This window comes from Narcine bancroftii, chromosome 13 (genome assembly GCF_036971445.1).
Source record: "Narcine bancroftii isolate sNarBan1 chromosome 13, sNarBan1.hap1, whole genome shotgun sequence".
Classification (NCBI taxonomy): Eukaryota; Metazoa; Chordata; class Chondrichthyes; order Torpediniformes; family Narcinidae; genus Narcine; species Narcine bancroftii.
Window position 1 is genome coordinate 66706927 of NC_091481.1, and position 26186 is coordinate 66733112.

General features: G+C 44.2%; 1 protein-coding gene across 9 annotated transcripts in view; it reads right to left on the reverse strand.

Annotated features, from left to right (window-relative positions):
• Positions 1-26186, reverse strand: part of LOC138748889 (synaptotagmin-1-like) — a 164526-nt gene that overhangs the window by 19906 nt on the left and 118434 nt on the right. For all 9 annotated transcript variants that reach the window (XM_069909762.1, XM_069909764.1, XM_069909761.1 and 6 more), the window contains 4 exons: positions 23363-23591; positions 17344-17525; positions 12633-12746; positions 10595-10762 (listed from right to left, as the gene is read on the reverse strand). In XM_069909762.1, coding sequence (XP_069765863.1) covers positions 10595-10762; positions 12633-12746; positions 17344-17525; positions 23363-23513 — 615 coding nt within the window. In that variant the 5' untranslated portion in view covers positions 23514-23591. The remainder of the gene's footprint in view (positions 1-10594; positions 10763-12632; positions 12747-17343; positions 17526-23362; positions 23592-26186) is intronic.

Below are 26186 nucleotides of genomic sequence, written 5' to 3' on the forward strand. Positions count from 1 at the left end.
TAAGGCGTAGTGGTTAGCGCAATGCCTGTACAGCACCAGCGACTGGGACTTAAATCTCGCACCGTCTGTAAGGAGTTTGTATGTTCTCCTTGTGTCTGCATGGATTTTCCCCAGGGTCTCCGGTTTTGTCCCAATGTTGTCAGTCGATTGGGTGTAAATTGGGCAGCATGGGCCAAAATGGCCTGTAATCATGCTGTATGCCTAAATTTAAATTTGAAAGATATACAAACAAAAATAGGCTATTTAGCCCATCGAGTCTGCCTCCCACTTAATTATCCACTCAGCCTGTGGTGTGCTGTCAGACAGAGTCAGACACACACAAGGTAAAGACTGTACAACAGGCTTTAATCCACAAAGACTTCCACAGAGCCAGGCTGGCTGCGGCTGCAGCAACTCTGAGTGAAGCCTTGGGAGGCCGGCGCAGGCTTATATTCCGGAAGGTGATTGACACCCGACCGGGTGAGGCTTGATCCATTCCAGCCAGGTGTTGTCCTGTCCCCTTACACTCCTGCAGGTACAGAGGTTGCCCCCTGCAGTAGGCCAGTGGTATACCACCACACAGCCCCACTTCCCGGCCTTTCCCCCATAACCTTTGATGCCCTGGCTAATCAAGAACCTGTCAATCTCTGCCTTAAATACACCCAATGACCTGGCCTCCACAACTGCCGGTGGCCACAAATTCTATAGATTTACCACCCTCTGCACCTGTGTTTTAAGCACACGTCCTTCGATCCCAAAGATACGCACTCTTGTCCTGGACTATCCCACCATGGAAAAGAACCTTTCTACATCTACTCTGTCCATATCTTTCAACGTTCAGAATACTTCAATGAGATTTCCTTCCCCCACTCCCCCGCCTCCATATTCTCCTAAATTCCAATGAATACAGGCCAAGAGCTGTCAAACGCTCCACATATGATACCCCTTTCATTTCCGGAATCATTCTTGTGAACCTACTCTGCACCCCTCCAATGTTCGCACATCCTTTCTTAAACGAGGACCCAGTGATGCACCATCAGTTACTCAAAGACTGAGGTTGAGAAACCAATAGGCTTTTATTCACTAAAGAACAAAGGCATGTCCATGCTGCTCAACTTTTCTGCACTGAAGAGGGGGCTGTGGAACAGTCACCTTTATACAGGAGCCTGGGGGAGGGGCTTGGCTTCGCGGACGAAGATTTATGGAGGGGGTAAAAAGTCCACGTCATGGGATTAGAAAGTCATTAATGACCCCATGACACCCAACACCCAATGGTACAAAAGCAGTAAAAACAAGATGCTGGAGAAACTCAGCAGGTCAAGCAGCGTCCTTTATAAAACAAATAACTGACATTTCGGGCTTGATTCCTTCATCGGCAGGAGTCTGATAAAAGAGTTGGGGGGGGGGGGAGGGCTGGTTACAAAGGCAGGTGGTGATGGCTGGAGAAGGTAGAGAGGGGGCAGCAGAGATCAAGAGGAAGAGCGATGGCTGGGTGAAGGAAGGGAAGAGAACTGGGAAGGGAAGGGGGAGGGGGAGGGGGAAAAGAAGAGCAAGTTCACAGAAACCGGAGAAGTCGATGTTAATGCCATCCGGCTGGAGAATTCCCAGACAGAAAAATCAGGCATTGTTCCTACAATTTGCAGGTGGTCTTGCTGTCACCTCCCAGTAGCCAACCGTTTCAGTTCTGTGTCAGATCGTAGGTACAAAAGCAGCGTCTACCCCAACATCATCAGATTTCTGAATGGACAATGAGCCACAGACTCTCTCTCTCTTTTTCTCTTCTTTTGCTCTCATTTATTTTAAAAAAATGTAATTTGTTGAAATGTTTGCATCTGTAACACTGCCACAAAACAACAAATTTTGTGTCACGTGTTCATGACAAAGAATTCCAATTCTGAGATATTAATGTTGATTTGGACATCATATTTGGCACAGACACATGGGCTGGACAACGTGTTCCTGCATTGTACTGTACGGTTCTGTTTCATGTAATGCATTGTCTTCAATTGTCTAAACCAGTGGCTTTCAAACTTTTTCTTTTCACTCACATACCATCTTAAGTAATCCATTACTAACCACAGAGCACCTATGGTATAGGGAATACTTAAGGTGGAGTGTGAGTGGGAAAATAATGTTGAGAACCACTGTAATGTAAATGTAAAAGGCAGAGAGTTAAGGGGACAAGGGAAAGATTTGAAGGGGACCTGAGGTGTATGTTTTTCACACAGAACGTTATGGATATATGGAACAAATTGAGGCCGGGAAAATCACGGGTCAAGGAAAGGAAAAGTTCAAGGGAAATGGGCCAAACGCAGGCAAATGAGATTAGCGTTGAGAGGCATCTTGGTTAGCATGGAGGAGTTTCTGTGCTGATTAATCCGTCCTTTCCCATAACTTTCCAGCTTATCATTAACATTCTTTTTATCAATTATTATTATTTAAATTTAAATTAAAAAAAAATTTAGACATACAGCACGGAAACAGGCCATTTTTTCCCATGAGCTGTGGCACCCAATTTACATCCAATTAACCAACAACTCCCAGTACATTTCGAACCGTGGGAGGAAACCAGAGCCCCTGGAGAAAACCCATGCAGACACGGAGAATGTACAAACTCTTTATAGACAGCGTGGGATTTGAATCTCAGTCCTGATTGCTGCGATAAAGGTAAAGATGTTGCAATAACCACTACACTAACCGCACCGTTGGCCTAGCGGGTAGTACAAAGTACTCAAAGCTACGTACATATAAGAAAAGTAAACAAACTGACTGTGCAATGCAGAGATAAAAAGATTAATAAAGTGCAAAAGTATGTCCTTAAATGAGTCTCTGATGGAGTTTGTCATTGAGGAGTCTGATGGTGGAGGGGGAGCAGCTGTTCCTGAACCTGGTGGTGCGAGTCTTGTGACACTTCTATTCATCTGTATACTGTATTTTTCTTTGACAATGTTCATTTTAAAACATAATTTCAAGCATGACATGCTGTTTATTGTAGTGAATTTTTTTTGTCGTTGATTTTATTTTTCTTTGAAGCTGCTCGTTTTGATAAATGAAGCACGTTGTATTTACTGATGAATAAACTTATCAAATTTTACCTGTTCATCTCTTCTTTATTCCTCCTTAAAAATTTGTGTGTTAAAAGTATTGCCCAAGAATCTAGAAAATCTGGACCATCCCAATCCATGAGCAGTCCAGATTTTAGGACTTTTACTGTGTGACTATTATGAAAACATGTGCGAACTGGATATGCATAAGCAAACAGAAAATTCATCAATACCCATAGGTGCTGGATACCAGGTGTTTTACTGCACTTTGTCACATGTACCACAAAGCTTATAGTGATTGCTTCATCCCAGGAATAGGTTGGTTTCAGGGCCATGTGCTGGAACAAACCTGGTGCCCCACCTGGCCTGCACAGAGTGATCACCACAGGGGCTTCAGTCCCCAGAGAGGAGGGAGGAAGGAGATTCCCCTCACTCCCACATCCCTGGTGCAGATATTTCCAGCCAAACAAAGGCGGGTTGGTGTGGGGGCCAGGGCGCGGAAACATTTCCTCTCCTGTGGTGTCAGACAAGTAAGAAGCAGCCCTCAGCCTTTTCCTGGCAGAGATGCTCTGATGGGCAGGCCAGGGTAAAAGAATAGTGACGGGATCTTCCCCTCCAGTGTAGTGGAAGCGAGTTCTCAGCCTCAAGGGTCTGTCTAAGAGGAAGAACAGATGGAGAGCAAATCCTTACTCAGACTGAAGGTGGAGGCAGAACAATATTATTTCCATGTTATAAGGGAGATAATTTTAACATTTTAAAATAATTTCAATCTCCTTCTGGACAGATCATTTCCTTTTTTGGATTGACAGACAGAAAACCAGGGTAATTGTAATGGCCTAAAAAATTCTTTGATTCAAACAGGAAAGGCTCTTACCTTGACGAAGGGCTCAAGCCTGAAACGATGGTTCTGTATTTTTATCTTTGCTATATAAAGCACGCTGTTTGACCTGCTGAGTTTCTCCAGGATTGTTTTTACTTCAATCACTCATCTGCAGGCTTTCGTTTTTCATGGGAATTTCTGAACGTCAGTCATGCAATGAAGTTGAGGCACAGTTTAAAAATAAGGTTGGGGGGGGGGGGGGGGTTCCATTTGAAAGGTGGCGTGGCCACAAGGACCTGTCTAGCCTACTCCCTGTTTCTTGTCTGCAAGGCCCTGCACACAGCTTGTTATTGGATCCACGGAATACAGCATTAGATTTTAGCTGCAGGGTTCTGTCGATCGAACACAACAACATCTCTCTCCTGAGTTATGGTCTCAGCCAAAGAATGTATGCAACTAAAACTGAAGATATTGGTGTCAGGTCTCAAACTGGTAATGGGAGTTTAAATGCTGGCACAACTAACCTTAGTTTTAAGTTTCTGTTACATGAGCTGTTTGGAGCTTTAATGTCACAGAGCAAGCAAATGCTGTGCTTGTGACTTGGATTAAGTTTACTACTGAACAAACTACAATCAGTAAAAATAACATATGGAATGGTGTCCATGGGAACATTTTCATTCCAGATGTAACCTCCAAATTACACCATCTCAGCCAGCTCATGTGCTTCATATCGTGAATGGTGTCTGGTGTAGCTGGACTGAGGCCTTAGGCATATCTAGGGCATGGCAGCCTGGGCACCACTTGAAGGGGGGTCTCCACTGCCCTCGCCTCGACCGCCCAAGATTGAACTCCTGAGTCCCAAGCCCAATAAAGAATCTTCATCTGGATAAGGGGGAAGTCTTTTAGGACTGAGATGAGAAAAAAACTTCTCTCAGAGAATGGTGCATCTGTGGAATTCTTTGCCATGGGAAGTAGCTGAGGCCGGTTCCTTGTCAATATTTAACAGTAGGTTAGATTTGGCCCTTGTAGCTAAGGGGATCAGGGGGTATGGGGAGAAGGCAGGAACTGGGTACTGATCAGCCATGATCATAATGAATGGCGGTGTCAGCTTGAAGGGCCAAATGGCCAACTTCTACACCTATTTTTCTAGTTTCTATCTGACAAAAGAAATTTGGGGTATGGGCGACAGTCTGAGGTTCTTTAATGACACTGTCACATTTTGCTTTCCGATGGAAATTCCTGCCGGGTGCTCGAGGTCCCTGCTCCTGCCGGGAGCCTGACGTCTCCCCTACGGCTGGGAGCCCGACGTCTTCGCTCCTGCCAGGAGCACATCGTCCCCACTGTGGTCAGGAGCCTAACGTCCCCACTGCTGCTGGGTATTTCCTGCAGCCAATCACCCAACTAGCAACGTTATTTGTGATTTTTTTTTTAATGGGGGGCACAATTTCAGTGCTTGCCATAGACACTATTTTACCTAGATATGCCACTGTCTGAGCTCCCCTCTTGCCTTGTTCGCGTTTACAAGTTGGAGTGCTCCTGCTTGCAATTCCCTATTGCTCCGGACCTGCACAATAAAAGTGTGCGCTTTCTGACTCACACTCCCATCGACTTTGTCAGCCTCAGCTCTTTCCTTTCCCATTTGGGCGGCCATTTTAGTGAACATGCCTCTGTGGACTCCTTGTCTTTGGTGGACTATACTGTGCAGATCAACATGTACACAAACATTGAGAAGGCGAGCCTCGTTTGTTCACGCTTCCTTTCATCCGTGTGCACAAGATGCACACATGATCATGTGGTGACTCTACAAATTTACATGCATAGCACCTTCCTGCTGTCAGGCACAATTGGCACTGCCTTCCAATCTAGTCTCTGCAACCCTGACCCTTACCTCTTTCTGGTAATACACAAATGCGTTGGAGAAACACAGCAGGTCGCACAGCATTGAAAGGAAGTAAAGGGTAACTAATGGTTTGGGCCTGGGCCCTTCATCAGGTATCGAGCCCTGAACTGCACCTCTTTCTGAAGGTCTGGACAATTCTGATCTCCTTACTTGAGGAGGGATGGACTGGCTTTGGAGGCGGTGCAGAGAAGGATCACCATGCTGATTCCAGAGATGAGGGGGTTAGCTTATGGGGAAAGATTGAGATGTCTGGGATAAGCAAACACCAGAGGACATATGTACAAAGTTAAGGGAGGGAGGTTGAGGGGAGACATCAGAGGTAAGTTCTTTTTACAGAGAGTTGTGGACATTGGGGGCATTTAAGAGACTCTGAGACGGATATATGGATGAGAGAAAAATAGAGGGTTATGGGGTAGGGAGGGTTTAGTACTTTTTTTTACAGGAAGGGACATACTGGTCGGCACAACATTGAGGGCTGAAGGGCCTATACTGTGCTGTATTATTCTATGTACTCACTGGAATTTAGAAGAATGAGAGGGAATCTTATAGAAACATATAAAATTATGAAAGGGGTAGATAAGATAGTAAGCTGTTCCCATTGGTGGGGGAGACTAGAACTAGAGGGCATAGCTTCAAGATTCAGGGGAGTAGATTTAGGACAGAGATGAGGAGGAACTGCTTTTCCCAGAGGGGGGTGAGTCTGGAATTCACTGCCCATTGAAGCAGTGGAGGCGACCTCAGTAAATAAATTTAAGACATGGTTGGACAGATTTTTACATAGTTGTGGAAATTAAGGGATATGGGGAAAAGGTGGGTGGGTGGAGATGAGCCCATCATCAGATCAGCCATGATCTAATTGAATGGCGGAGCAGGCTCGACAGGCCGACTCCTGCTCCTGTTCCTGTCTTTCTCCTGTGATTCAGTTTGATCAAGTTTCCAGTCACCCCAATTACTTTTTCTTTCTGTTTTCCTGACTCTGAAATGCTTTTTCCATTCACGTCGCTTAATGAAAAGCCAGATGTGGGTAGAATGGAAATTGGGTTTATTTTTTAATCTTGCTCCTTGTACTTAAGGCATTCATGAAATAGGCAGAGAAAAGGTGCTGCAAGGATTAGAGTTGGATAAATAAAAATGTCGTTTATTACTCATTATTCAAAGCTGTGAGTTATCGTTCCAATGTGAGAGTGAATGTAGAAGTTTCGGCAGAATGTGGACAGAAGTACTTGTTTAAAACGTACACGTTCCCAACATGAGGCCACCTCTGGCAATGCCAGCATTTATTCCCAGTCTATTAGCGGGTCTGGAGTCACATGCAGCCAGACTGGTAGCAGTCAGCAGATTTCCTTATCTTGCACAATAATCCAACAGTTTCTGCATTTTCTTTGTTCCAGATTTATTTCATTGGATGGATTTTATTCTCCTGAGGTAAGGCCAGGATTCTCACTCACAACGGTGGACAAACAGAGCAGAGCTCTGGATAATGCAGAAACATAACCATGAACATCCCAGAGTGGGGCAGGGAAGGGGTGGGGGTGGTCAGAGAGTAGCTGCAGTTCCTATCCCATAGGTGCCCTGTGGTTACTGAGGGATTACTTAAGGTGGTGTTTGAGTGGAAAGAAAATGGCTGAGAACCACTGCTCTAACCAGTAGCCCAAATCAATGCTTTTGACAGTGAATCAGCCAGCTATTTTAAATGTGTAATTATTTTTAAATTTAAATTTATATTTAGACGTACAGCACGGTAACAGGCCCTTTTGGCCCACAAGCTTGTGCTACCCAATTGATCTGCATCCTAGTACGTTTTGAATGGCGCAAGGAAACTGGAGTAGATGGAGGAAGCCCACGCAGACATGGGGAGAACATACAAACTTCTTACAGTCAGCCCTGGATTTGAACCCCAGTTGCTGGCGCTGTGATAGTGTTGTGCTCACTGCTACACTAACCGTGCCGCAGTCTGTGCCCGTGCTACATGTTTCCCACATGTCTATTTACCTTTAGAAGAAAAACAAAAAGACACAAAAATCCATCTTTCTCTCTGCAAATTTGGATGCAATAACGACAGGAGGGAGTTAGAATCTGGAATATGTCATTGGAAAAAGATTAAAGAGCATTTTCCAGAGGAGAAATTGAATAAATCTGCAGAGCTGAAGATTTTCAAGGACACCAAGGGCCAAACAGCTTCTTTCCATGGCAGATGTTTCAATGTTTTTAGATCCAAATTTCCTCTGTTGAGGACTTTCCCAGCAGATGTGACCTGACTGTTCACAGGAGACACGGAGCAGGCGAATTTGACTGAACATCAGGAGCAAAGTCATCCTGTCTGATTCTGGAGACATGAAAGCTGGAAACAGGCCCTTTGGCCCATCCATTCTGCTGCAATCATCAGCTACCCACAAAAATCCCATTTTTTAATCCTCTCCATCGACAACTACCCCACAATTTCATGGTGATCTTCCCCATCCAAGACAATTTACATCAATAGTCGATGGGCATCTGCTCTCTTTCTTTCTCTCACACTCTCTCTCCATCTCTCGTACTCTCTCTCTCTCTAACTCTTTCTCTAAGTCATTCTGTCTACATTAACAATGGATGAACCATATGCTCTCTCTCCCTCCTCTTTCTCTCTATCCCCTCTCTCTTTCTCTCCTGTCCCTGAATGTCTCTCTCTCTCTCTCTCTCCGTTCCTCTGCCTGTCTCTCTCATCCTGTCTGTGTCTCCCTGCCTCTATCTCTGACTCTCTCTCTCTCTCTCCCATCTCCCTGCCCCACATCTGAACAAGTAAACAAGCAACTCTTCCAAAATATCTTCCTCTGGGACAACCCCAGTTAAACAATGGAAATTTGCTTGTGTTCACTCGTTGCAACTGCAGCTCTGTTTTTCATTTGCAACTCCCAAGTTGCAATGTTTCACCTGACGGGAAGATGCGGCCAACAAGGCAAGGCACTCAACACTGGGGCCTGCGATGATGTGCGCTCAGATGATGAGTGGGATTTGAAGCTACTGCTGTGAGAGTAAGTGACTCAGTAGGTAGTATTCTCTGCAGGAAACCCCTCAGTGTCCCAAAATATAATGATGCAGTGAAAAGGGAATGTGAGATCATTGACCTTGCCTTATGATTTTAAAAAAGAGGTATCAGAGCATATTAAATAAACCGTCGATCATACATTTGTAAACTTCAGGTCTAATATTCCTGTTGAGGTCATTGTCGACCAAATTTTGTTTATTTGATGGCGTTCCGTGCTTATCACACAGAAGGATATTATTGTACAAAACAATTCTTCTGCACCATTTGGCCCCAACATCAGCCTTCCAATAAAACCCCTGGTATCCAGAATTCAAGCAACCAGCAAAATAAATGGGTTAAAGATACGAAAGTTTAAAATTGGCGCACCCCACCCTTAGTTCGCCAAGACTCCAGCATCTGCCAATCCCCAAAGGTGCCGGATACTGGGGGTACTACTGTACTAGAAAAAGCAAGGATTCACAGCACCTTCCGCGGGGTATCAAAAGGACTTCGAAGATAATGTGTTTTTTTTTCAAATACTGTTCTTTCTATATTTTGTATTCTTTCCAAACAGCCAATTAGAGCAGAGTAGGAAGAAACATTTTGTCATAAAATAATGTGGCTTCTGCTCCATTCTATTTTCTATACTGTGGATGGGTTAACTTGCTGGATTGCTTGAAAAATAAACTTTCTCACTGTACCTCAGTACACGTCACAATAAACTTGGGACAAATTTATAACCAGATTTTTAAAAAAAAATCATGCTGAACAATAATTAATGTTAGGCAAAGAATCACAATTCTCCAGGGGATGGATTCCATCCAACTGAGAGGACAGAGCAAGACATCACCTCGGACTGTGCTCCCTGCAGTTTCAATGCTAAAGCCTGTAAAATGGGACTTGAGTCTCTGGTCTCAGAGGCCAATGTGAGCCAAATTGAGCACTGATTGTAACATTACAGTGAGGAGGTTGCATGGCCAAATGTGTGGCAGTCACTTTCTCAGAGGATCTTTCCTGGACCCAACAGATTAAAGTCATCGTGAAGAAAGCACATCAGTGAGGTTTGATCTGACATTGGAAATGTCTACAGATCTGAAGTGGAAAGTGGGCTGATTGGGCGCAGCACGGTCTGGTATGCCCATGAGTGTAAAGCCCTGCAAAAGGTAGTGGACACAGCCCAGGGCATCACAGGTAAAACATCTACAGGGAACCCCACTGTCAAAGAGCAGGAGCAGCCATCAAGGATCCACACCACCCGAAAACGCTCTGTTCTCGCTGCTGCCATCAGGAAAGATTTATGGGTGCCAGCAGCCAGGTTCAGGAACAGTTGCAACCCCTCCACCATCAGACTCCTCAACAACAAACTAATTATAAGTGATCTTACTTTGCACATTATTTATTTATTCCGTATTGCAGCCAGTTTTCTTTACATATCTTTTCTTGAGTACAGTTGTTTTTGTACTACCGACAAGTAGAAATTCTGCTTGGCCCACAGGAAAAAGAATCTCCGGGTTGTATGTGATGTCGTGTATGGACTCTGACAATAGACTTAAAATTAACTGAATATTCTTTACCGTTTCTCCACTGATACTGCCTGTGTTACAGAGCTGAACATATTCTCTTTCATGAAAACATCCCAAGTTTGGAAAGATAGAATGTGTAATTTTCACATTTGTAAACATAGTATGATCACTTCACATGCCTATCATTACACTTCAGTTGCAAACCTGGTGTAAACCCACTTCCATTGTAACAAGTTAATTGTGCCATCAGATTTTATGCTTAGACCCTCAATAACAACAGCTCGATAAGAATGCATAAGTTAACTGTTCTGTTTAGCATCCTACCTTAAAGGTAAACGATTCATTAAAGGTCGGGTTGAGAGTCTTGCGGTGAACTTTGGTCTCAAATTTTTTCTTCTTATCCGGTAAGAGGAAGACTTTCACATAGGGATCGGATGTCCCACCAATGTCCAAAGCAGCCAACTCTGCTGCCTGGATTATCCCAACAATGAGCTGGAATCACACATAGCAAAAACAGTGAGAATTCTGAGAGGCGCGGATTGCCAATGAGAACATCCTTTGCCTTGGCCATGCACTCCCAGCTGTCCCCTAGCATTGGTCTTTTTGGGGAGGTTTTGGTTAATCATGGATGCAACTGCATGGAGCTGGGTTACCCAGACCGGTTGTTGGCTTTTATTCTCGTTGTAGGGCGTTACGGATAATGGAGCAGTTAGTGTAATGGTGTTACTGTGCCAGCGACTGCGGTTCGAATCCTGCGCTGTCTGTAAAGAGCCTGTACATTCTCCTTATGCCTGCGTGGGTTTCCTCTGGATACTCCAGTTTCCATTCTCTGTTCAATATGTACGGGATTGTAAGGTACTTGGGTGTAATTGGGTGGCACAGGCTCATGGGCAAGAGGAGCCTGATACCAAGCTGTAGGTTTAAAATTTTAAACATATAAAAAAATTGAAAATTAAAAAAAAAATTGATCTTGACCATGGTGGCAGCAGGAAGATTGTAACAGGGCAAGGCTGCAATCACTTCTGATGGTAGGCAACGGTTTGGCTACAGGCCTTGTCCAATTGATTAGTTGGTTATCAACTGTAGGAAATGGGAGTAGGAAGCCATTCAGCCCCTCACCACCACTGGGTAAGTCTGTGATTTTGGCCTCAGTTCCATTTTCCTGACATTTCCCATGATCTTTGACGAGGTGACTGACCAATACTCTTGTCAACCCTGGCCTTGTACTGGCTCAGTGGGTCTGGAGAATAACAGTGGCATGCCAGAGGCCTTCAGGATGGATTAGAAATCAAAGACATGGGGAACTTTAGCCCACAGCATGGCTGAGTTCACAGCAGAGAGATGATAAAATGTTGAACTTGAAATTACCCTATCTCACTGGATTGGGCAGGAGGTGTGTGTATCACTCAGAGAGAGGTTTGTAAATGATCATTGCAACATTTTTAAGAGCTTTAAAACCATTAAGAAGTTAGTTTCTGGTTTTTTGAGATGCTAGATGCCCAACAAAGGCCTCCTCACTCAATTTGATGGGAAAATTGATGGGATGTCCACCTGGACTATTGAAGAACGACCAGTTACCCATTTCTTACAAAATCCACTGTTTTAAACTCATGTCAGTTCTGTGTACATGTGTATCTTCCATTTTACAGCACCTGGGTGTGTGTCTGTGGATGCGTGTGTGCACACTTGTGTGTGTGTGTGTGTGTGTGTGTGTGTGTGCGCGCCCCACCATTTTATGATGTACATAGTCCCTGCCGTTTTACTGTGTGTGAGCTCTGTGTGGAGTCTGCACCTATTTCTGTATCTTGAATTCCCAGGTCACAGAATTTCTTGTTTACTTTGCTACAGGGCCACCACCACCAGGCTGAGGAGCAGCTTCTTCCCACGGGCAGTGAGAACATTGAACGACCAAAGGAACTGCTCACATTCACCCTCCGAGACTCTCATATTCACGAAACAATGTTTAAATATTTATTTGTATGTATGAATACTTGTCCTGCATGTGTATTATTTTGTCTGTATGTGAGTTGTGTCTTGTTGTGTGTCTGTGTTCTGTACCAAGGACTGGAGAACGCTGTTTCGTCAGGTTGTACTTGTGCAATCAGATGACAGTAAACTTGACTACTCCTCTGCAATGAGAGCTCTGAGAGCAGCTCTCTGACCTGGTCTCCCTCCAGTCAAGTTCAACATGACTAGGAATGGGCTTCTGGATTCAGGAGGCAACAAAGCTGAATTCTCCAGATGCAGTGGTCACTCTGGGTTTGGCATAGTTCTCGTGTGCATTGTGGTTGTATCTGGGTATATGTACACATCACCATACCTAGAGACAAATGACATATCGGCTTTCAATGGAGGCACATACCTGCCCACTCTGAAAATCATAATCCAGGGAATATTGCAGCTTCCCGAGTTTCTCTTCCTCTTTCTTTTCATCTCCAAGTAAACTTGGATCCAGATCTTCCACATTTGGTTGTACCTTAAATCCCAAAGTGGAAGGCAGATTAAAATCCTTTAATACCATTTTGCTTCATACAGCTTCACACAGATACTAGGACTGGAGGACTTAAGTTGCAAGGAGAGGCTGGAACTTTACTCCCTGGAGTTTTGGAAACTGAGGGATGAACCCAGAGATTTACAAAATTATGGGGGGCATGGTCTTTTTCCCAGGGTAGAGGAATCCAAAATTATAGGAAAGGAATATGGGGGGCACAGCACAGTACAGGCCCTTCGGCCCTCGATGTTGTGCTGACCCATATATTCCTATCCAAAAAAAGTACTAAACCCTTCCTACCTCGTAACCCTCTATTTTTCTTCCATCCAGTGCCTGTCTCTTGAATGCCCCCAATGTTCCAGCCTCCACCACCACCCCCGGCAAGGCATTCCAGGCATCCACAACTCTGTGTAGAAAAACTTACCTTCTGATGTCTCTCCTAAACTTCCCTCCCATCACCTTGTACATTATGCCCTCTGATGTTTCCTATTCCTACCCTGGGGAAAAAAGGTGCTCCATGCCTCTCAGAATCTTGTAGATCTCTATTAAGTCTCCTCTCATCTTTCTTTGCTCCAGAGAGAAAAGTCCCAGCTTTGCTAACCTTGCCTCATAAGACTTATTTTCTAATCCAGACAAAATCCTGGCAAATCTCCTCTGCACCCTCTCCATAGCTTCCTATAATGAGGTGACCATTCTGAACACAATACTCTAAGTGTGGTTCATCAGCATATACGTAATTGGTAATTCTGCCTCGAATCTCAGGATTGTATGTGATGTCATGTATGTACTCTGACATTGAGGCAGGGACAAGACAACTTTTAAGAGGCATTTAGATAAGCACATGGGCAGGAAAGGTCTAGAGCAGTGGTTCTCAACCAGGAGGAAGTCAGGAGGACGCAGCCCAGTCCTCATCGAGGGCTCAACAGTGGAGAGGGTCAAGAATTTCAAATTCCTGGGTGTCCATATCTCCAAGGATCTGTCCTGGAGCCTCCATGCCGATGCAATCCCAAAGAAGGCTCACCAGCAGCTATACTTTTTGATGAGTTTGAGGAGATTCGGTATGTCACCAAAGACTCAAAAACTTTGACAGGTGTACTGTGGAGAGCATTCTGGCTGGTTGCATCGCCATCTGGTACAGAGGTGCCAATGCCAATATTCAGATGGTTGTTAACTTGGCCAGCAACATCACAGGCACCAGTCTTCACTCCATCGAGGACATCTACAAGAGGCGGTGTCTTAAGATAGCAGCCTCTATCCTCAAGGACCCATCCACCATCCAGGCCATGCCCTCTTCACTCTGCTCCCATCAGGGAAAAAGGTACAGGAGTCTGAAGACGAGCTCTCAGCGGCACAAGGACAGCTTCTTCCCCTCTGCCATCAGATTCCTGAATGGACAATGACACGGCCTCACTTTGAATTTTGCTTGCACAATTTTTATTTCTTTTGTAAGGTGATTTATATAAATGTTTGGACGGTGATGGTGTCACAAAGCAACAAATTTCATGACATGTTCACGACAATAAATTCTGACTCTAGATTCTAGGAACTGCCAGAATGACTGTTTAGTGTTGGTTTTCATGGTGAGGGCATGGCTACCATGGCAAAGACAGAAGTTATGCATGCGATGGGAAGTGAGGACCTGGATACAATAGTGATCACTAAAGAAGGGGCGCTGAGGGAACTTGTGGGCCTAAAGAGGAGGAGGCCCACAAGATAGATTCCAGGGATGGCGGGGTTAGGAGAGATTGAGTTGTCTGGGACTGTACTCAATAGAATTCAGAAGCATGAGAGGGGATATTAAAGAAATGTATAAAATTCTGAAAGAAATAAATAAGATAGAGGCAGGTAAGTTGTTTCCAATGGTTGGTGAGATGAGAACTAGGGGCCATAACCTCAAGATTCAGGGTGGTAGATTTAGGACAGAGATGAGGAGGAACTGCTTTTCCCAAAAGATGGTGAATCTGTGGAATTCACTGCCCATTGAAGCAGAGGCGACCTCAGTAAATATATTTAAGAGGTTGGACAGATTTTTGCATAGTAGCAGAACTGAGGGATATGGGGAAAAGGCAGGTCGGTGGAGCCTATCATCAGATCAGCCATGATCTCATTGGATAGCGGAGCGAACTTGATGGGCTGAATGGCCCACTCCTGCTCCTGTTTCTTATGTCAAATCTCCTTTATGCCAGGACACAGGCTTACGATTACCAAGGTCGAAATAAGGAGGAAATATCTCTTCACTGACAGTGAACAACAGCTGAGAGGGTTTCCAGGAAGAGTGTCCAAGGTTAGGACACTGAACTCAGAGAAGAGGCAGATGGTGTGAAGGAGAAGACATTCAGAGATGTATCAAGTGAATCACTTCAAAGAAGCTGAGAGTGTCTTCTTCCTTTCGAGCTAGCTTATGATCTTGTGGGTGTTCTGTAGCTAGTCAGAGCATATAATTCCAGTGCCCACGAGTAGAGTTTCAAGGCAACTCTCCAAAATGCGATTAAAATTCTTGGCAAATAAGTTAATATAAAATCCAGAGTATGGCTTACAGCAGCAGGGTGGATGATACGACTTGTATAGATGAGGTATTATTTATACAGGGCTATAAATTGATCAGCTTTATCAAATGACAAAGGGAAAAAGTTCAGGCTGTATGTTTTCATTCAGACCGAACCATACTACCATGCCCTGTAAGTGTGATCTGTGTTTACCCACCTCCTCGCTGAAGAGCTTGACATGTGCAGCATGGTATCAATGTGCAAGCAGCGCAGAGAGGTTCTGGGGTGAATGGTAGCAGTGGAAGGTAGGATCTATCGAAAGGTACTGGATGTGAGAGGACGTTTCACATGGGGGAATCTGGAACTGGGGGCACAGCCTCAGAATAAGGGATCACTCGTTCAAAGAGGAAGAATTTCCAGATATGAAGTTTTTACAAATTCTATTTCATTTTATCTACAATATTTTTTATGTCAAGGATTCTAATTTGAGACATCAAAGTTGTAATTCATTTTAGTTACAAAATAAAAGCTGTCTATTTAAAATTGAGCTGTGTAGGAATTTCTTCTAATTGTTAGAAAACACTGGACAATGATTTTTATCAAAATGTTTGCTTCCTGAAAATAAATTATGGATTATAATATGCAATCTCAAGGTGAATACTAAGATAATTTCAGGTTTGCTATATCATGTAGGAAGTTGGAGAAACATTAAATTAACTTTGATTGAATTTAGCATTAATCGTATATTTGCCAGCTGTTGTGACTTTGACCAGACATTTCTGCTGTGTTGAATCTTCCTGAAGACAATAAATGATACTGATAAGTACACTCACTATGATATTGCCTGAAGAACATGGGCATCAACATGCATTCAATCTATATATGTAATGCACAGCATCTGTATATGTGACCTGCTTTTATAGCCTGTCTGCATCTATCCCGACTAAGCATTCCCAGGCCTAAGACAACATTTGCATAACACCAGCACTGAGTGCATGCCCAGGTATTCTTGGACTGACCAAAACAGCTTGTCTTGTGGGCAATATATTTGTAGACTTAAAATATGACAAAATCACAAAATAGGTTAATTCTAAATCACGGTGCATGATAGGAAAGATTTAAGGCGATTTTCATGATGTGTAATTTGTGGAAGACCCAGGAATTGAACTTGAACTGAAGGAAGAGATCAGAGGAACATCAGCCATGATTATGTTGAAGGACAGTGGTTTGAGGGGCTGTTCCTTCTGTCAGAATGTTCAGGCACTGGAATCACTACTTGGGTGCGAGGGGTGGGGTGAGGGTGCGGACTGCTGCAGGTGACATCATCAGAGGGGGTGACATGAAAATGACAGTCTATAAAATTTTTGTGCAGCGTTTCAGCAGAAATTTATTAATTTTTATAAAAATATCCCTGTCTTTAGTTATAACATCAGAACCATTTTCCGTAAGCCCATCTTACACCTACAAGGCTAAAACTCGATGATCATTTACTTTTGGAACCTTGTAACGTGCTCTGGTCAGAGCTGTCGTAATTCCCCAATGACAACAACGCTTCGAATCACACGGTTTCGTCTGCACCCGCTACCAGCTCGCGCTGTTGTTCTCGCTGCTGGTGGTGTTTTTACAGTCGCTGTTTATGGGATTATTTCATTTGTGAGTTATATTTCCATGTGCATTTGTCGACGTTCTACATTATTTGGGTCATTATTGATTATGCAAACCTAATCCATTAACGCATCTCATGTAACAATAAAATTTAATAAACATAATTTTGATATATTCCTTAAACATTTTTATCCTGAATTCTACAGTTTACTGAATTTTCACTTTAACCCCATGAAATGATGTAAATGTAAATACACTGAGGCCATGCATATGATGCGATTTTAATTTTGCTGGTGGTTTATCTCACTACACTCAGTGATCTATGGGAATTACGATTCGCCAGTTGCATTAGGACAAAAAACATTGCTGAAGATTCTTTGTGGTCTGGTACGGGAGGAGGTCCCCGGGGGGAGTGACACCATGATTTGCCGCTCTGGGTAACACCAACCCTAGTGCTGCCACAGTGCTCAGGCTCTCTCTCTCCCACTCACCTTGTCAATGTAACTCTTCCCCAGATCCTTCACCTCCTTCATGTTGATCTGTGCTTTACACTTCTCCTTTCCTTTCTTCTGCTTTTTCTTCTTGGAGCAGCATTTCTTGCAAATACAGAAACAGCAGCAAAATAGCAGCAGGCAGACCACGATGATGATGGCAGCCAGGGCCCAAGGTGGTACTACACGAAGGGTTGGGGGGGGCACAGGTGTGGAGAGAGAAAACACACTTCATCAACGCTGCCTCCTTCACACAAGGCAATGACAGCAAGGAAGGCTAGCAAGGGAATGGGGGGGTAATGGGCTAATATCAGGCAAGAACATTACAGCACTGAAAACAGGCCCTTTGGCCCTTCTAGACTGTACCTAACATTCTTCTGCCTACTTCCTCGGACCTGCACCCAGTCCGTGCCCCTCCCATCCGCGGACCTGTCCATATACCTCTCAAATGTTACAATTGAGCCCGCATTCACCATTTCAGCTCGCAGCTCATCCCACGCTCTCTGGATGAAGAAATTCCCCCCAAACATTTCTCCTTTCTGTCCTCTGATTTGTATCTCACCTACCCTCAGTGGAAAATTCTTACTTGCATTTACTGTATCAGTATCCCAAATAATTTTAAATACCTCTATCAAATCACCCCTCATTCTTCTATATTCCAGCGAATAAAGTCCTAACTTGTTTAACCTTTCCCTGTAACTCAGTTCCTGAAGTCCCAGCAACTTTCTAGTAAATCTTCTCTGCACTCTTTCAACCTGACGTTAGGTGACTAAAACTGCACACAATACTCCAAATTTGGCCTCACCGATGTTCTATATAACTTTGCCATAACATCCCAACTCCTGTACTCAAAACTTTTGATTCATGAAGGCCAATCTGCCAAAAACTCTCTTTACAACCCTATCCACCTGTGATACCACTTCCATGGAATTATGTATCTTTATTCCCAGATGCTGCTGTTCAACCACACTCCTCAGATTCCTACATTGATCCTGTTTGTCCTTTCTTGGTTTGTCCTTCCAAAATGCCACACCTCACACACCTTGCCTGCATTAAATTCCATCTTCCATTTTTCAGCCCATTTTTTCCAGCTGGTTCAGACCCCTCTGCAAGCTTTGAAAACCTTCCTTGCTGTCCACGACACCTACGATCTTCATGTCATCTTAAATTAAAATGTAATGGAAGGATGGGACTCGAGGGTCATCCTATGAATAAAGTTCCATTTGTTAAAGCTTTCATAATCCCGAAGATTTAAAAGCTGCCTATGTAGTTGTGGTAAATCAGCAAATTTGGTTTCTTTGCTATTTTATTGCAAATCTCTCTTAATAAGTCCTCCTCCTCTGAAGACGTTAACGTCTTGGGTCTGTTCCATCAGCATCAACTGTGGCTCATTCTAAAACAGCTCAGCAATGCTGTTTAGGGTCCTGGTGTTGTGGACGACGACATTTTTATTCAGGGTGCCCAATGGTTTACTGTTGTCTGTAACTTTGTGTCTGATCCCCAGACTTTCCCCAGCAGCTTAGAGTCGGTGGAGCCCAGGCATGTGAAACTATGTTGACAGACAACAAAAGGAAGTACAGTAAAACCCCGCAGTATCTGGCACCCACTAGGATGAACCCCTCCCCCAAGTTTACAGATAAAGCCTCACTAATATACTTAATAATATATTTTAAAAGATAAAGATAATTAGACAGGGATAGGGAGACACTTTGGAAGAGTCGTCCCAGCCGCACATCGCCATTTTATTCAAACAGCTGCTGTGGATGGGTCACGACCGGGGCGCTCCATTGGCTGAATGTTTGCTCCCATCTTCACCAAGGGGTTGTGTGTTGCTTCAGAGAACATTTACTTTCACAATTTTAAACTTTTATTTAAGTTTTTATTTATTCAGGAAGGGAAATCCAGAGCTATACAACCCAGTGATCATTGGGGGATCAGAGGTGGAAAGGGAGAGCAAATTTAAGTTCTTGGGAGTCACTATCTCAGAAGATCTTTCCTGACCCAACACATCAATGGCATCATTAAGAAAGCATGTCAGCGCCTCTACTTCCTCAGGAGTTTGAGGAGGTTTGGTATGACACCAGAAACCCTTGCAAATTTCTACAGATGTGTGGTGGAAAGTGTGCTGACCAGTCTGGTACGGGGACACCAATACCCTGAGCGTAAAGCCCTGTAAAAGGTAGTGGGCACAGCTCAGGGCATGACAGGAAAAACCCTTCCCACCATCGAGAACATCTTTCGGGACCGCTGCCATCGGAGACCAGCAGCGATCATCAAGGATCCACACCACCCGGCACATGCTCTGTTCTCACTGCTGCCATCAGGAAAGAGGTGTAGATGCCACAAGACTCACACCACTAGGTTCAGGAAGAGCTGCTTCCCCTCCACCATCAGACTCCTCAACAACAAACTCAATCAGGGGCTCACTTTTACTTGTGCACTTTATTGATCTTTAAAATCCTCTCTCTATTGCATAGTCGGTTTGTTTACATTTGTTATCCGTTTACTGTTCCTTAGTTGTTTACCTGTATATGCTGAGTAGTTATTTTTTGCACTACCAATAAGTGGTAATTCTTTCTTGCCTGCAGGAAAAGGAATCTCAGGGTTGTATGTGATGTCATGTATGTACTCTGACAATAAATTTGAAAATTAATCTAAATCTTATTTTAATTTTTAAAAATATATTTATTTCCTGTGTATTTTTTGCCAGTTGCTTGAATTCCAGATAACAGGGATGTTACTGTATCTAGCAGAAGGGATGGCCAACTTTAAGTGGTGGGTCACACACGTGACCTTCTTCCTTAACCACTCTACTTCCCCTGCTAGCCAGCAGACCTAATGTGACAGCCAAATTTCATATTAAATTGATCACAAACTTGAGTTAATTTAGTGATTATATTTTTGACAGTGGTCCATTTTGTCCCCATTTACAATATTTTCAGAACTCAGGCATTACAGTTTTGAAAGAAAAGGACAACATCTGTGAACTCTCTATGATTTTGTTACACCTGAGACATTTATCCTTAATTCAAGGAGGAGCCACAGCTTTGCTGCTAGATGGAACAGGTGTAATTGGGTATAACTTTGCTATCCCAGAGGGGAGGGCTGAAGGTCCTTTACTGGAATTCACTGTGACCCTGATCCCATCAATCATCAATAGCCATGGAGAATGAGACATCAGAGGGGGAAGTAACACTTCCAACCTTTTCCTTTCCACTCATGTATCATTTTAAGTAACCCCTTACGAACCTCAGACCATCCATGGCACCCTACGCCACGTCACGAGCTGCTCTCTGCTTGACCGCGCCCACAGTCGTACGTAGTGGTATGTGCACAACTATGCCGTAGGTGCTCTGTGGTTGGTAAGGGATTACTTAAGGCAGTATGAGTGGTAAGAAAAGAAGTTGAGAACCACTGCTTTAGACAGATTTCAAAAGATATGCCATCAGGATAATAGAACAGATGTAATTATTCTGAAGACATTTTGATCATTTGAATAAGACTGTGTGTTGCATTGGTGAGTCTTTCTGCACCATATAACAATGACAGCACGGAAACAGGCTAATTTGGCCCTTCTAGTCCACACTGATCCAAGTACCCTCCTCTAATCCCACTTACCAATTCCCTTAGAGTAGTCAGGATCAGGTAATAGATCCCTCATTTCCCCTCAAGAAAACCAAATAGCCTTCACTCCCTTTCCCATCTGCACTTACATGGCCAGTTCAATCTCTTTTTGTGGATGTTGCCAGAAGTGGACCTTTCATTCCCCGTGACTCACTGTCCTCTTGGCCAATTCAGGGAGCCAGAGACGTCAGTAATTTCCCAAGCCTCACGTGGGCCAGACCAGGTTAAAGATGGCAGAAAGACATGGAAGGACAGCCTGCTTTGAATAACAGACCAGTCATTTCTTTACTGCCATTACTAATTGGGGCTTTAGTGACGTGCTCGAATTTAAATTCCCTAGAATCAGTTCCGTATTTATAAATCCTAGTACAGAAGCTTCACTGCACTCAGGCAATACATTTCCTTCCTCATTCTCAAACTGTGCAATCATTTCCCTCTCATTATTCTTCCACAGTGAAATTTATCACAGCTAAAACCTTGTCAGTCATTTTCCACGTTCTACTTACATTTTCTTGCATGCACTGAAAAGGGAAAGAAAAATAAAGAGTGAGAAATAGAGGAAGGAACAAAAACAATCTAAAGTTTCAAATGCACCCCTGGATGCTGCAGGAATTATAACCAAACGGGCTGAGGAATCTGAATTATGCTTTTTCAAACAAGCCCCTGTGCTACCTGTGCTGGAGAAACTCAGCAGGTCACGCAGCATTCACAGGAAGCAAAGGCCTGAGCCCTTCATTAAGGAATGAGCGTTTGCCCTCAGGAAAGAGGTGTAGGTGCTACAAGGCTCGCACCGCCAGGTTCAGGAACAGCTGCTCCCCCTCCACTATCAGACTCCTCAACCGTAAACTCAATCAGGGACTCATTTAAGGACTCTTGTTTTTGCTTTTCATTGATATTTTTCTCTCTGTATTGCACAGTCAGTTTGTTTCCATTTCTTTATTTGTTTACATGTGCAAGTACAGTTTAGTTTTTGCACTACCAATCAGTGGTAATTCTGAGTACTCTGACGATAAATCTGAGTTTTTCCAGGACTTTGTGTATTAAACTGCATCACAGCGTCTGCTTCCCTGTTTATTTCTATGCTATCAGTTCGCTTGTAAATTTAACCCCACAGATTCTGTGAACAGGCTGGGGGCACTTAGGTTGAATACCAATAAAGGAGATAAGAGAGCAATTAAACAAGAAAACAGTTAAAAAGATAAATTCCCAAGTAATATCAGCTGCAATGATCAGTGAACACTGAAATAATACAGTTGGCAAAGCGGTTAGCGCAACGCCTTTACAGCGCCAGCGGTTCGAATCCCACGCTGTCTGTAAGGAGGTTGTACCTTCTCCCTGTGTCTGCGGGGCTTTCCCTGGGGGGGCTCTGGTTTCCTCCCACCCTTCAAAACCTACCGGGATTTAGGTTAATGGGGTGTAATTGAGCGGCACAGACTCGTGGGCCGAAATGGCCTGTTACCGTGCTGCGTGTCTTAAATTTTTTTAAAAAATGAAATGAACAATCCTCAATGTAACCCACATTCTTCACTGCTACACAAAGACATCCACCTCCCTCACTGGAATCAGCTTTTCAGACTGTCACATTCAGCACCGTAATCATCTCTACTGCAGCCCACACCATGAAATTGCTTGCGTTTGTACTGAGTGTCTTGGTAACATTCACGATATAACAATCTTCATGTGGTTTTGCCCATTGTCAGATTAGCCCACAGTTACCACATTCTTTAATCTAAACTATTAATTTCTTCTTCTACCTCATTTAATCAGGCTAGTCCATTCTCCAAAGGCCCCCAAATCTCCCAACTTATCTCCATCCCTCACACTGAATTTTTGCAGAGAATGTTGTATCCTGTCAAAATACCAATGCCATGGGGTGTGGCAGGTCAGGGGGCAGTTGTGAGGATGGGCCTGGCACGGGGCAGGTGTTGAGTGTCATGACACCCCCCCTCACCCACTCCTGCTCTGAGCTCACTTTAACATCTGTCTGTTTTGAGACGGAGTTCTCTCTCTGAAGCAACCATTCCACCCCCTTAAGTGAAACATGAAAGTCTGCATTCACAACCTCTTTTATTGGCTATGGATCACTTAGGACTCTGCCCGAAGTTTATGCCCGCCCCCGCCCCCCCCCCCCCCCCCAAGTGAAGCAGTCCAGTTTACTTGGTTCCTTTTGTACTTCTCTCCTACTGACTACATAAATATTTCAGGATTTCAGCCCGTGGACCCCCTTAAATGACACCAGGGAGGGTCTGTATGGCTCACATGGAGAATGGCCTGCTCCTGAATTGGGAAGAGTTTGCACGAGCACCTTAGAACATAGACCACGACAGCACAGTGCAGGCCCTTTGGCCCTCGATGTTGTGCCCATCTATATGTTTCTACCAAAAGAAAAACTTACTTGGTATTTTGCTGAGTTCATTCATGAATTTGTTCTTCATGTGCGAGAACACATCGTGCTTGCTTGGCGTCTCAGTGACGTTAGGCTCCGGCTGTGGTTGTGGGATGGTCACCGTGGAGACCACTGCGGCCTCCCGGCGTGCTGCATTCATTTTCAGGCTTCAGCCAGCGAGAGGATGCCGCCCCAACGGATGTTGGAATAAATAATTATTTGTGAACCCAATAGATGTCTGAAAAGAAAATGCAGAATACATCCAAAACTAGCCAATAAATGAGCAGGAATAGAATTTCGGAGAAAAGAATGGAGTTCTGTCTAAATTCGTGATGGTCAAATTTTTTGGACCACTTTATGGGGCCAAAGATTTGTGGGTGGGGGGGGTCAACTTTTACACGGGTCAAAGCTTTGACCTCATAAGTACCTGCGACGTTCAAGGTGTCGGGATTTTGGATGGGTGGGACAAGGTGGTTGGGTGGGGTTGGGAGCTCAGGCGGCCGGGGTGAGGATCCGTGGTTGGCAGCTTGAACTTGTGGGTGGCTAAGATGTCGGGAGCTCTGGTGAGCAAGCGGCTGGGGGAGGGTCTACTGTTGTGGTGTCAGGAGCTCTGGTGGGCTGGCAGCTGGGGCCAAAAATAGGGGGGTGGTGGTGGGGTCAACTTTTACATAGGTCATAGAAAAATACTCCATTTTTAAGTTAAAAAAAAGAGGGGTTGACTATTACAAGAGTATACACGGTAATAATCAGGGTTCTGAGTAAGACGCTTGCTTCGAGTCTTAATTCTACTCCTAATTCTGATCTTCTTCCACAAACCCCCTCCTCAGGAGCCTATTGTAAAATTTATACGTTGCCCGGAGGCTAAGGGGCAGAATCCGTCCTCCATTCTCTGGCCGGAATCATTGACCGTTCAATGGACTGTCAAACATTCGGGCCAGAGAGCAGAGGATGGATTTCTGCCCCTTAGCCTCTGAGCTCACAAGATGTAGCCCCACACATCTGAGGTCTCTCTTCAAACGTGTGAAATGCGACAGTCTGCAGACGTTGTGATTGTAGTAAAAACACACACAGTAAATGCTGGAGGAGCTCAGCCAGTCTTGCAGCATATATTACTGACATTTCAGGCCCGAGCCCTACTTCAGGGAATAAGCAAAGAACAGGAAGGTGTCAGAATAAAGACTGAAGACTGGCCGGGGAAGGAGATACCATTGATCCCAGTAGCTCACAGGCAAAACTCTCCCTACCATTGAGGACATCTACAGGGAACTCTGCCGTCGGAGAGCAATGGCAATAATTTTGGATTTCAAATTTACTGTCAGAGTACATACATGACATCACATACAACCCTGAGATTCTTCTTTCCTGCGGGCCGGGTAGAATTACCACTAATGGGTAGTGCAAAAAAAAAAATCTTCATGGATCCACACTGCCCAGAACATGCTCTGCTCTCGCTGCTGCCATCAGGAAGGAGGGACAGATGCCATAACCTCCAGATTCAGGAATGTAGCTACCCCTGACCATTAGGGTTCCTGAACAACAGACTCATTCAGAGACTTGATTAAGGACTCGAACTTGGCACATTATTTATTAATGAATATTTATATTTCTGAATTTGCAGTCAGTTTACTTTACATTTCTTTCTTCATGAGTACGGTTTAGAAATTCCGCCCGGCCCAAAGGAAAAAGAATCTCAGGGTTGTATGTGGTTTCATGTGTGCACACTGACAATAAATCCAAACTTTATGATTCTCTTCGGTCTTGGCAAACTGTGGTGATTTAATTTATAGTACTGTAGATGTTTTTTAACCTGCAGCAATGAAAAATTTCATTACATCTCTCCATTGTACTTACGCATATGACTATAAACTCTCATCTCCTCTATTTGGGAAGACCACAACTTGTCACTTTGCACCCATTCCCACATCTACCTTGATTTGCATAGCACCAAATTCTAACGCCCTTTGTCGTGATAGTCTCGCCACCTGAGTCTTCTTGGTGATCTTGAATTCCAAAGGCAATTCTTCTCATCCCACTCCTGAATGGTCAACTCCTTACTTTGAGACGGTGACCTCTGATGTCAGTCATCCCAGTCATCCACCTCTACCTTGTCAAGACTCACAAGAACACTGTACATGTCATTTTTAATCTCAGGGAAATATAGCCCTGGTCTGCTCAAACCCTGCTCATGCAGCCATCGATTGGCTTTCTCTAGTGTGCGCATATACTCAATACTCCAGCTGCAAGTTCAGCAAATGCCTTCAATCTTGCTCTCGGGAATAATGGAAAGCACCAAGTTCCTTTGGAGTTCACTTAACTAGTGACCTATTGTGAACACACAACATCTCGCTTGTCAGGAAGGAGCAACAGTGACTGCACTTCCTGAGAAGACTGAAGTGGGCAAGGCTACTGGCCACCATCATGTCAATCTTCTACAGGAGCTCTATCGAGAGCATCCTGACCGGCTGCATCGCAATGCGGTACAGTTGCTGCAGAGAAATGGATCGGAGGACAATCCACAGGACCTTAAGAGTGGCAGAGAGGATCACTGGGGTCTCCTTATCACCTCCCCATTGACATGATCTACCTGGATCATCGTCTGAAGAGGGCGTACAAACACATTGAGGACACCTTCCATCTTTCAGGTGCTCCTGTTGGGCAAGAGATACAGGAGGATCAGAGCCAGCACCACCAGGCTGAGGAACAGCTTCTTCTAATGGGCAGTGAGAACGCTGAACGTCCAAAGGAACTGCTCATACTGACAATCCGAGACTCTCATATTCATGAAACAATATTTATTTGTATATCTGAATACTTGTCCTGGATATGTATGTTT